The sequence below is a fragment of the Melospiza melodia genome, unplaced genomic scaffold (assembly GCF_035770615.1).
Source record: "Melospiza melodia melodia isolate bMelMel2 unplaced genomic scaffold, bMelMel2.pri scaffold_418, whole genome shotgun sequence".
In the NCBI taxonomy this organism is placed as follows: Eukaryota; Metazoa; Chordata; class Aves; order Passeriformes; family Passerellidae; genus Melospiza; species Melospiza melodia.
This window is the reverse complement of record NW_026948739.1, coordinates 24135-37165: the sequence shown is the minus strand read 5'-3', so window position 1 is coordinate 37165 and position 13031 is coordinate 24135. Positions and strand designations below refer to the sequence as shown.

General features: G+C 57.0%; 1 protein-coding gene across 1 annotated transcript in view; it reads right to left on the bottom strand.

Moving 5' to 3' along the window:
- Window positions 1–651: 651 nt before the first annotated feature.
- The window catches only part of LOC134434561 (adenylate cyclase type 3-like), a 36435-nt gene continuing 24055 nt past the window's right edge, over window positions 652–13031 (bottom strand). Inside the window, 7 exon segments of the mRNA XM_063183231.1 lie at window positions 652–848; window positions 851–907; window positions 2346–2468; window positions 2546–2627; window positions 4384–4545; window positions 7070–7212; window positions 10473–10610. Of these exon segments, the coding sequence (XP_063039301.1) occupies window positions 702–848; window positions 851–907; window positions 2346–2468; window positions 2546–2627; window positions 4384–4545; window positions 7070–7212; window positions 10473–10610 (852 nt within the window). The 3' untranslated portion in view covers window positions 652–701.

Genomic DNA, 13031 nt, shown 5'->3' with positions numbered 1-13031 from the left:
GAGGAACATGCAGCCACGAGGAACATCGAGAGAAGGTGTGGACACTTTACGAGTATAATAACAAGGTAATGACAACTGGTGACCCCGACGTGATGAGGAACACGCGGCCATGAGGAACATCGAGAGAGGGTGTGGACACTTTAGGGACATAATAACAATGAGAAAACGACCACTGGTGACCCCGACGTGATGAGGAACACGCAGCCACGAGGAACATCGAGAGAAGGTGTGGACACTTTAGGGACATAATAACAACGAGATAACGACCACTGGTGACCCCGACGTGATGAGGAACACGCAGCCAGGAGGAACACCGAGAGAAGGTGTGGAGCTTTATGAGCATAATAACAATGAGATAACGACCACTGGTGACCCCGACATGATGAGGAACACGCGGCCACGAGGAACATCGAGAGAAGGTGTGGACACTTAAACAATATAATAACAACGAGATAACGACCACTGGTGACCCCGACGTGATGAGGAACACGCAGCCATGAAAAACATCGAGAGAAGGTGTGGACGCTTTAAGGACATAATAACAATGAGATAACGACCACTGGTGACCCCGACGTGATGAGGAACACGCGGCCATGAGGAACATCGAGAGAAGGTGTGGACAATTTAGGGACATAATAACAACGAGATAATGACAAGTGGTGACCCCGACGTGCTGAGGAACACGCAGCCACGAGGAACATCTAGAGAAGGTGTGGACTCTTTAAGAATATAACAACAAGATAGCAACAGACCTGCACCAGCATCACGGTGGCCACCAGGGCCAGCAGGGCGATGTAGCTGAAGTACTTGGGGTGCTCGGCGCAGCCGCCGCCGCCCCGCCATCACCAGCGCGGGGTGTCCCCGAGGTGGCGTTGGTCACCAGCCAGCGGTGGCGGTGGCAGGCCAGCTGGGGACATGGCGAGAGGGTCAGAATAGGGGCATGAGGACATGGAAGCCACCATGGCCACCAGGATGGTTTAACTCAGTGTTTTGGCTGCTCCTTGAAGCCACCACCTCTTGGTCCCAATGGCAGCTGGGGTGGGGACATGGGGACACGGTGGCCACCATGGCCACCAGGGTATTGGAGCTGCAATGCTGAGGTTGCTCCTCAGAGCCACCACCCCATGGTGTCCCCATTGGTCACCACTCCGTTGTCCCATGGCACCTGAGCTGGGGACACAGTGACAAAGCGGTGGCCACCAAGGTGATGGAGCTGCACTATTGGTGCTGCTCCTCACAGCCACCACCCCACGGTGTCCCCATTGGCCACCCCCCTATGGTGGCCCCGATATCCCATTGGCCACCACCCCTTTGTGTCCCCATTGGCCACCACCCTGCGTCCTCCATGACATCCCACCTGGGGACATGGGGACACGGTGGCCACCATGGCCACCAAGGTGATGGAGCTGCACAGTGTTGCTCCTCACAGCCACCACCCCACGGTGTCCCCATCGGCCACCACCCACGGTGTCCCCATCGGCCACCCCCCTATGGTGGCCCCGATATCCCATTGGCCACCACCCCTTGGTGTCCCCATTGGCCACCACCCTGTGTCCTCCTTGACATCCCAGCTGGGGACATGGTGACAAAGTGGTGGCCACCATGGACACCAGGGTGATGGGGATGCAATATCTGAGTTGCTCCTCACAACCACCAGCCCATGGTGTCCCCATTGGCCACCACCTCATGGTGTCCCCATTGGTCACCACCCTGTGTCCTCCATGACATCCCAGCTGGGGACATGGGACACGGTGGCCGCCATGGACACCAGGTGATGGAGCTGCAATATCTGAGTTGCTCCTCACAGCCACCACCCCATGATGACCCTGATGTCCCACTGGCCACCACCCCATGGTCCTCATGGCAGCCAAGATGGGGACATGGGGACAACGGTGGCCACCATGGCCAGCAGGTGATGGAGCTGCAATATCAGTGCTGCTCCTCACAACCACCACCCCATGGTGTCCCCATGGCACCTGAGCTGGTGACACGGTTGCCACCATGGCCACCAGGGTGATGGAGCTGCACTATCAGTGTTGCTCCTCACAGCCCACCACCCCATGGTGTCCCCATTGGCCACCACCCCATGGTGTCCCCATTGGCCACCACCCTGCGTCCTCCATGACATCCCACCTGGGGACATGGGGACACGGTGGCCACCATGGCCACCAGGGTGATGGAGCTGCACAGTGTTGCTCCTCACAGCCACCACCCCACGGTGTCCCCATCGGCCACCACCCCACGGTGTCCCCATTGTCCACCCCCCTGCGTCCCCCACCCCATCCCATCCGTGGCCACCGGGCCACGGTGACATCGCGGCCAGGTTGGCGTCCCCCGCTCCTCACCATGTCCACGACGTCGGCCGCGGTGACGACGGCCACGGCCGCCGCCGCCCAGGAGTTGCGCGCCCAGCGCGTGCGGTCGATCCAGGTGGAGAAGGCCACCAGCTTCTTGGGGAAACCCTTGGGCGACAACGCGACCGCGGTCACCGCGTGCCACCGCCGCCGCGATGTCCCCGAGGTGACATCGTCCCACCTCACCCTCGGAAGACGGCGGCCGAGGAGCAGAGCGTCAGCGCCGCCAGCAGCGCCTCGCCCACCACGAACGTCACGTAGTTGGTCACCAACCTGCCCAAAGGCCCCATGGAGAACCTCAGAGGTGACACCTGGGCGCCACCACCACCGCGGCGTCCCCGAGGTGTCCCCGAGGTGTCCCCAGGGTGTCCCCGAGGTGTCCCCAAGGTGTCCCCAAGGTCTCCCCAAGGTGTCCCCAAGGTGTCCCTGAGGTGTCCCCAAGGTGTTCCCAAGGTGTCGCCAAGGTGTCTCCAAGGTGTCCCCAAGGTGTCCCGGAGGTGTCCCTGAAGTGTCCCCATGATGTCCCCATTATGTCCCCATGGTGTCCCCAAGGTGTCCCCAAGATGTCCCCAAGGTGTCCCATGATGTCCCCATTATGTCTCCATGGTGTCCCCAATGTGTCCCCTTGGTGTCCCCTTGGTGTCCCTGAGGTGTCCCCAAGGTGTCCCTGAGATGTCCCCAAGGTGTCCCCAAGGCGTCCCTGAGATGTCCCCAAGGTGTCCCCAAGGTGTCCCCGAGGTGTCTCCAAGGTGTCCCTGAGATGTCCTCAAGGTGTTTCCAAGGTGTCCCCAAGGTGTCCCCATGATGTCCCCATTATGTCTCCATGGTGTCCCAATGTGTCCCCAAGATGTCCCGAGATGTCTCCAAGGTGTCCCCAAGATGTCCCCAAGGTGTCCCCGAGGTGTCCCCAAGGTGTCCCCAAGGTGTCTCAGATGTCCCCAGATGTCCCCGAGGTGTCCCCAAGATGTCCCCAAGGTCTCCCCAAGGTGTCCCCAAGATGTCCCCAAGGTGTCCCCGAGGTGTCCCCAAGGTGTCCCTGAGTGTCCCCGAGGTGTCCCCAAGGTGTCCCCATGATGTCCCCATTATGTCTCCATGGTGTCCCCAAGGTGTCCCCACGTTGTCCCCATGATGTCCCCATTATGTCTCCATGGTGTCCCCAAGGTGTCCCCATGATGTCCCCGAGGTGTCCCCGAGGTGTCCCCAAGGTGTCCCCAAGGTGTCCCCAAGGTCTCCCCGAGGTGTCCCCGAGGTGTCCCCAAGGTGTCCCTGATGCGTCCCCGAGGTGTCCCAAGATGTCCCCAAGATGTCCCCAAGGTGTCCCCAAGGTCTCCCCAAGGTGTCCCCGAGGTGTCCCCAGGGTGTCCCCAAGGTGTCCCCAAGGTGTCCCCATTATGTCTCCATGGTGTCCCCAAGGTGTCCCCAAGGTGTCCCTGAGGTCTCCCCAGGGTGTCCCCAAGGTGTCCCCCAGGATGTCTCCATGGTGTCCCCAAGGTGTCTCTGATGTCCCAGATGTCCCCAAGGTGTCCCCAAGGTGTCCCCGAGGTCTCCCCGAGGTCTCCCCAAGGTGTCCCAGAGATGTCCCCACGGTGTCCCCGAGTTGTCCCCAAGGTGTCCCCAAGGTGTCCCTGAGGTGTCCCTGAGGTGTCCCCAAGGTGTCCCCATGGTGTCCCCAATGTGTCCCCATTATGTCTCCATGGTGTCCCCAAGGTGTCCCCAAGATGTCCCTGAGGTGTCCCCATGATGTCCCCAGGGTGTCCCCGAGGTGTCCCCAAGGTGTCCCTGAGGTGTTCCTAAGGTGTCCCCAAGGTGTCCCCAAGGTGTCCCCGAGGTGTCCCCGAGGTGTCCCCATGATGTCCCCATTATGTCCCCAAGGTGTCCCTAAGATGTCCCTGAGGTGTCTCCAAGGTGTCCCCAAGGTGTCCCCACGTTGTCCCCATGATGTCCCCATTATGTCTCCATGGTGTCCCCGAGGTGTCTCTGATGTCCCAAGTTGTCCCCTTGGTGTCCCCAAGTTGTCCCCAGTCCGTACCCGGGGTCCACGGTGGCCTCCACGAGGGTGGAGAAGACGAGCACCACGCAGGAGCAGCTGAAGGCGGCGCCGCTCTGCTTCTCCTTCTCCAGCGAGAAGCGCGTCTCCATGGCCGGGTCCCTGAAGCGCAGCGACAGCCGGAACGTGCTCCGACCCTTCAGCCTGAAACGTTTGGGCGAAATTTGGGAATTTTGTGGTTTTTCTGGAATTTTTTGCGATTTTTTCCAGGAATTTTGGGGAAATTTTGAGAATTTTTGTAGATTTTTTGGAGGGGTTTTTGCGAATTTTGGAGAATTTTTGCAGATGGCTGGGACAGCCGGAACGTGCTCCGACCCTTCAGCCTGAAATTTTGGGCGAAATTTGGGAATTTTGGGGATTTTATGGAATTTTTTGCGATTTTTTTGAGGAATTTTGGGGAAATTTTTGGGAATTTTTGAGATTTTTGTAGATTTTCTGGAGGGGTTTTTTGCGAATTTTGGAGAATTTTTGCAGACGGCTGCGACAGCCGGAACGTGCTCCGACCCTTCAGGCTGCACGGTTTGGGGAAAATTTGTGGGATTTTGAGGTTTTTCCGGAATTTTTTGCGATTTTATGAAGGAATTTTGGGGAAATTTTGAGAATTTTTGAAGGTTTTCTGGAGGGGTTTCTGCGAATTTTGGAGAATTTTTGCAGATCACTGGGACAGCCAGAACGTGCTCCGACCCTTCAGCCTGAAATTTTCGGGAAAATTTGGGATTTTTGGGATTTTTCTAGAATTTTTTGTGATTTTTTGAAGGAATTTTGGGGGAAATTTTGAGAATTTTTGAAAGTTTTTTGAAGGGGTTTTTGCAAATTTTGGAGAATTTTTGCAGATGGTTGGGACAGCCGGAACGTGCTCCGACCCTTCAGCCTGAAAGGTTCGGGGGAAATTTGGGGGATTTTGGGGTTTTTTATGGAATTTTTTGCCATTTTTTTGGAGGAATTTTGGGGAAATTTTGGGGAATTTTTGAGAATTTTTGTAGATTTTTTTGAGGGGTTTCTGCAAAATTTGGAGAATTTTTGCAGATGGCTGGGACAGCCGGAACATGCTCCGACCCTTCAGCCTGAAATTTTCGGGAAAATTTGGGGGATTTTGGGGATTTTATGGAATTTTTTGGGATTTTGTGGAATTTTTGGGAGATTTTTGGGAGATTTTTTGAGGAATTTTTGAGGAATTTTCTGGGAAATTTTGGGGATTTTGCGGAAATTTTGAGAATTTTTGCAGATCTTTGAGATGATTTTTTGAGAGCTTTTGGGACGCTTTTGGGAATTTTGGGGAAATTTCAGGAATTTGTGGGAATTGGGTTCGAATCTCTGGGAATTTATTGGGAGTTTTTTTAAATTTTAGGGAATTTTGGGGAGATTTTTTGGGGAGAGTTTTGGGAATTTTGGGGATTTTTACTATTTTTTTTTTAATTTTGGGGAATTTTGAGGATATTTTTTTGGATTTTTTAAATTTTTGGAGAATTTGGGGTATTTTTAGTTTTGTTTTTATTTTGGGGAATTTTGGGGGCTTTTTAGGAATTTTTTTAATTTTTCAGAATTTCGGGGGAATTTTTAGGAATTTCTGGGGAATTCTTAGGAATTTTTGACAATTATTTTGATTTTTAGGGAATTCTCGAGATTTGTTTGGGATTTTGTAATATTTTGGAGGGCTTAATAGAATTTTCAGGAATTTGGGGGAATTTTTGGGGGATTTTTGGAAATTTTGGGGAAATTTTGGGAATTTTTGTAGATTTTTTGGAGGGGTTTTTGTGAATTTTTGAGAATTTTTGCAGATCACTGGGACAATTTTTGAGAACTTTCGGGATGCTTTTGGGAATTTGATTTGAATATCTGGGAATTTTTGCAAAATTTTTGAGGGATTTTTGTGGAAATTTTAGGGAAATTTTGAGACTTTGTAGATTTTTTTTGGAGGGATTTTGTGGAATTTTTGAGAATTTTTGCAGATTTTTGAGGGGATTTTTGGAGAATTTTCATGAATTTTAGGGATTTTATGGGATGCTTTTAGGATGCTTGTGGGAATTTTTTGGAATTTTGGAGAGATTTTGGGGGATTTTTTAAATTTTTTTTTTAATTTTTGGGAATTTGGGGGGATTTTTAGGAATTTTTAAAACTTTTTCGGAATTCGGGGAGATTTTTTGGAAATTTTAGGGGATTTTTAGGATTTTTTTTTAATTTTTGGGAATTTTGGAGAGATTTTTTGGGGAATTATTGGGAATTTCTGGGGAATTTTGGTGAGATTTTTTGGGAATTATTGGGAATTTCTGGGGAATTTTGGGGGGATTTTTTTTTTAATTTTGCAGGATTTTTTAGAATTTCTTTTTAATTTTTCAGAATTCTGGGGCGATTTTTGGTGATTTTTTTTTTAAATTTTTCGGGACTCTTGGGGGAATTTTTTGGGAATTTTTGCATATTTTAGGGATGCTTTGGGAATTTTCATGAATTTTCCAGAATGTTCAGGAACTTTTGTGATTTTTGGGAATTTTTTGTAATCTTCGGGAACTTTCAGCGATTTTGAGGATTTTTTTTAGGAATTACCGTGATTTTTCCGAAATTTTCGGGATTCTTTTTTAATCCTTGGAAAATTTATGGGTTGTTTTTTTTTTTAATTTTTTGGGGAATTTTTTTGGGGGGAATTGGCGGGAATTGGGTGCTGCCGACTCACGCCCGGATGCTCTCGCGCTCCAGCAGGGCCTCGTTGAGCAGCCGGTTCAGCTCCTGCTCGTTCTGCGCCGCCCCCGCCGCGCGCTCCGCCAGGTCCCGCAGACGCAGCCGGCGACGCGGGTTCGGGAACGACGGGTTGGGGACCTGGGGACAACGAGGTGACACCTTGGGGACACTGTGGGGACACCATTGGGACAGCCTGGGGACACCGCGCGCTCGGCCAGGTCCCGCAGACGCAGCCGGCGACGCGGGTTCGGGAACGATGGATTGGGGACCTGGGGACAATGGGGGACACCGTGGGGACACTGCCAGGACAGGTCATGGACACCATGGGGACACCATTGAGACAGCCTGGGGACACCACGCGCTCGGCCAGGTCCCGCAAACGCAGCCGGCGCCGAGGGTTCGGGAATGATGGTTTGGGGACCTGGGGACAACAAGGTGACACCTTGGGGACATTGCCAGGACAGGTCATGGACACCGTGGGGACACCATGGGGACACTGCAGGGACAGCCTGGGGACACCATTGGGACAGCCCAGGGACATCATGGGGACAGCCTGGGGACACTGCGGGGACACCATTGGGACAGCCCTGGGACAGGGCAGGGACAGCCTGGGGACACCATGGGGACACCGTAGGGACACTGTGGGGACACCATTGGGACGGCCCAGGGACATCATGGGGACAGCCTGGGGACACTGCGGGGACAGCCTGGGGACACTGTGGGGACACCATTGGGACAGGGCAGGGACAGCCTGGGGACACCGCGCGCTCGGCCAGGTCCCGCAGACGCAGCCGGCGACGCGGGTTCGGAAACGACGGGTTGGGGACCTGGGGACAACGAGGTGACACCTTGGGGACATTGCCAGGACAGCCTGGGGACACTGTGGGGACACCATTGGGACAGCCTGGGGACACCGCGCGCTCGGCCAGGTCCCGCAGACGCAGACGGCGCCGAGGGTTGGGGAACGACGGGTTGGGGACCTGGGGACAATGAGGTGACACCTTGGGGACATTGCCAGGACAGCCTGGGGACACTGTGGGGACACCGTGGGGACACCATTGGGACAGCCCAGGGACAGCCTGGGGACACGGTGGGGACACCATGGGGACACCATTGGGACACCATTGGGACAGCCTGGGAACAGCCTGGGGACACTGTGGGGACACCATTGGGACAGTCTGGGGACACCGCACGCTCGGCCAGGTCCCGCAAACGCAGCCGGCGACGCGGGTTCGGGAATGACGGATTGGGGACCTGGGGACAACGAGGTGACACCTTGGGGACATTGCCAGGACAGCCTGGGGACACTGCAGGGACAGCCTGGGGACACCGTGGGGACACCATTGGGACAGCCCAGGGACACTGCAGGGACAGCCTGGGGACACTGTGGGGACACCGTGGGGACACAATTGGGACAGGGCAGGGACAGCCTGGGGACACCGCGCGCTCGGCCAGGTCCCGCAAACGCAGCCGGCGACGCGGGTTCGGGAACGATGGATTGGGGACCTGGGGACAACGAGGTGACACCTTGGGGACACCAAGGGGACACCACGGGGAGAGACCAAGGGGACATGGCAGGGACAGCCCAGGGACACCAAGGGGACACCGTAGGGACACCAAGGGGACACCGTGGGGACACCGTGGGGACACTGTGGGGACATGGTGGGGACACCAAGGGGACACCAAGGAGACACAAGAGAGGACACTGTGGGGACAGCCCAGGGACACCACAGGGACACCAAGGGGACAATGAGGGGACACTGTGGGGACACTGCAGGGACACCATGGGGACACCATGGGGACACCAAGGGAACACCATGGGGACACCATGGGGACACCAAGGGAACACCATGGGGACAACACAGGGACACCATGGGGACACCATGGGGACATCCTGGGGACACCAAGGTGACTCCGTGGAAACACCAAGAGGACACCAAGGGGACACCTTGGGGACACTGCAGGGACACCATGGGGACACCATGGGGACACTGCAGGGACATTGCGGGGACACCATGGGGACACCATGGGGACACCACAGGGACACCAAGGGGACAATGAGGGGACACTGTGGGGACACTGTGGGGACATGGTGGGGACACCAAGGGGACACCAAGGGGACAACACGGGGAGAGACCAAGGGGACAATTGGGGGACACCGTGGGGACATCGAGGGCACACTGTGGAGACACCATGGGGACACCAAGGGGACACCAAGGGGACACGGTGGGGACACCAAGGGGACATTGGCAGGGACAACCCAGGGACACCCTGGGGACACCACAGGGACAGCCTGGGGACACCAAGGGGACAACAAGGGGACATTGGCAGGGACAACCCAGGGACACCCTGGGGACACCACAGGGACAGCCTGGGGACACCAAGGGGACAACAAGGGGACGCACTGGGGACACCTTGGAGACACTGTGGGGACAGCAAGGGGACACCAAGGGGACACCATGGGGACACTGCAGGGACACCATGGGGACACCATGGGGACAACGTGGTGACAACGTGGGGACAACATGGGCACCCCAAAGGGACACCATGGGAACACCATGGGGACACCACAGGGACACCAAGGGGACAATGAGGGGACACTGTGGGGACATGGTGGGGACACCAAGGGGACACCAAGGGGACAACACGGGGAGAGACCAAGGGGACAATTTGGGGACACCAAAGGGACATCGAGGGCACACTGTGGAGACACCATGGGGACACCAAGGGGACACGGTGGGGACACCAAGGGGACACCATGGGGACACCAAGGGGACATCAAGGAGACACCAAGGGGACACGGTGGGGACAGCAAGGGGACAACACGGGGAGACACCAAGGGGACACGGCAGGGACGGCCCAGGGACACCTTGGGGACACCACAGGGACACCAAGGGGACACTGAGGGGACACTGAGGGGACACTGAGGGGACACTGAGGGGACACTGAGGGGACATCTTGGGGGCACCAAGGGGACACAAGAGAGGACACTGTGGGGACAGCCCAGAGACACCTTGGGGACACCGTGGGGACACCAAGGGGACACCAAGGGGACAACTCGGGGACACACTGGGGACACCTTGGAGACACTGTGGGGACAGCAAGGGGACACCGTGGGGACACCATGGGGACACTGTGGGGACACCATGGGGACAACATGGTGACAACGTGGGGACAGCATGGGCACCCCAAAGGGACACCAAGAGAACACCATGGGGACACCACATGGACACCAAGGGGACAATGAGGGGACACTGTGGGGACACTGTGGGGACACCAAGGGGACACCAAGGGGACAACACGGGGAGAGACCAAGGGGACACGGCAGGGACAGCCCAGGGACACCTTGGGGACACCGTGGGGACACCCTGGGCACATGGTGGGGACACTTTGGGTACCTCGGTGTCGTCGTCGTCGTCGAGCTCCACGGAGCTGCTGCGGCCGCGCTCGGCGTCCTCAGGCGGCTCCGGGCTGAGGCCACCGTTGGTGGTGACAGGAGGGGGGGACACGCCCTGGGACGAGGTCAGGGACAGCTTCTGCTGGGACAGGGACACCATGGGTGACACCGTGTCACTGTGTCACCCATCACACTGTGGGACAAGGTCAGGGACAGCTTCTGCGGGGACAGGGACACCGTGGGTGGCACCGTGTCACCAGTGTCACCCATCACAGTGTGGGACAAGGTCAGGGACAGCTTCTGCAGGGACAGGGACACCGTGGGTGGCACCGTGTCACCAGTGTCACCGTGTCACCAGTCCCAGTGTGGGACAAGGTCAGGGACAGCTTCTGTGGGGACAGGGACACCGTGGGTGGCACCGTGTCACTGTGTCACCCATCACACTGTGGGACAAGGTCAGGGACAGCTTCTGCGGGGACAGGGACATCATGGGTGACACCGTGTCACCAGTGTCACCGTGTCACCCATCATGCCCTGGGACGAGGTCAGGGACAGCTTCTGCAGGGACAGGGACACCATGGGTGACACCGTGTCACTGTGTCACCGTGTCACCCATCACACTGTGGGACAAGGTCAGGGACAGCTTCTGCGGGGACAGGGACACCATGGGTGGCACCGTGTCACCAGTGTCACCCATCACAGTGTGAGACAAGGTCAGGGACAGCTTCTGCGGGGACAGGGACACCATGGGTGGCACCGTGTCACAAGTGTCACCATGTCACTCATCATGCTGTGGGACGATGTCAGGGACAGCTTCTGCGGGGACAGGGACACCATGGGTGACACCGTGTCACCAGTGTCACCGTGTCACCCATCACACTGTGGGACAAGGTCAGGGACAGCTTCTGCGGGGACAGGGACACCATGGGTGGCACCGTGTCACCGTGTCACCAGTGTCACCAGTGTCACCGTGTCACCCATCACGCCCTGGGACAAGGTCAGGGACAGCTTCTGCAGGGACAGGGACACCATGGGTGACACCGTGTCACCGTGTCACCGTGTCACCAGTCCCAGTGTGGGACAAGGTCAGGGACAGCTTCTGTGGGGACAGGGACACCATGGGTGGCACCGTGTCACCGTGTCACCAGTGTCACCAGTGTCACCAGTGTCACCGTGTCACCCATCACACTGTGGGACAAGGTCAGGGACAGCTTCTGTGGGGACAGGGACACCATGGGTGGCACCGTGTCACCAGTGTCACCAGTGTCACCGTGTCACCCATCACGCTGTGGGGTGAGGTCAGGGACAGCTTCTGCAGGGACAGGGACACCATGGGTGACACTGTGTCACCGTGTCACCAGTGTCACCCATCACGCTGTGGGACGAGGTCAGGGACAGCTTCTGTGGGGACAGGGACACCATGGGTGGCACCGTGTCACTGGTGTCACCGTGTCACCCATCACGCTGTGGGACAAGGTCAGGGACAGCTTCTGTGGGGACAGGGACACCGTGGGTGGCACCGTGTCACTGTGTCACTGTGTCACCGTGTCACCCATCACGCTGTGGGACAAGGTCAGGGACAGCTTCTGTGGGGACAGGGACACCATGGGTGGCACCGTGTCACTGTGTCACCGTGTCACCCATCACGCTGTGGGACAAGGTCAGGGACAGCTTCTGCGGGGACAGGGACACCATGGGTGGCACCGTGTCACCAGTGTCACCGTGTCACCGTGTCACCAGTGTCACCAGTGTCACCGTGTCACCCATCACGCTGTGGGACAAAGTTAGGGACAGCTTCTGTGGGGACAGGGACACCATGGGTGGCACCGTGTCACCGTGTCACTGTGTCACCGTGTCACCCATCACACTGTGGGACAAGGTCAGGGACAGCTTCTGTGGGGACAGGGACACCATGGGTGGCACCGTGTCACCAGTGTCACCGTGTCACCCATCATGCCGTGGGACGAGGTCAGGGACAGCTTCTGTGGGGACAGGGACATCGTGGGTGGCACCGTGTCACTGTGTCACTGTGTCACCGTGTCACCCATCACGCTGTGGGACAAGGTCAGGGACAGCTTCTGTGGGGACAGGGACACCATGGGTGGCACCGTGTCACCGTGTCACCAGTGTCACCAGTGTCACCAATGTCACCGTGTCACCCATCATGCCGTGGGACAAGGTCAGGGACAGCTTCTGCAGGGACAGGGACACCATGGGTGACACCGTGTCACCGTGTCACCAGTGTCACCAGTGTCACCAGTGTCACCGTGTCACCGTGTTACCCATCACAGTGTGGGACAAGGTCAGGGACAGCTTCTGTGGGGACAGAGACACCATGGGTGGCACCGTGTCACCAGTGTCACCAGTATCACCCATCATGCTGTGGGACGAGGTCAGGGACAGCTTCTGTGGGGACAGGGACACCATGGGTGACACCGTGTCACCAGTGCCACAAGGTGCCACCTGTGTCACTCACCGTGCCATGCGACAAGGTCAGTGACACTGTGATGGCATGTGGTCACCTTGAGTGTCCCCACACCCGTGTCCCCGTGTCCCCAGC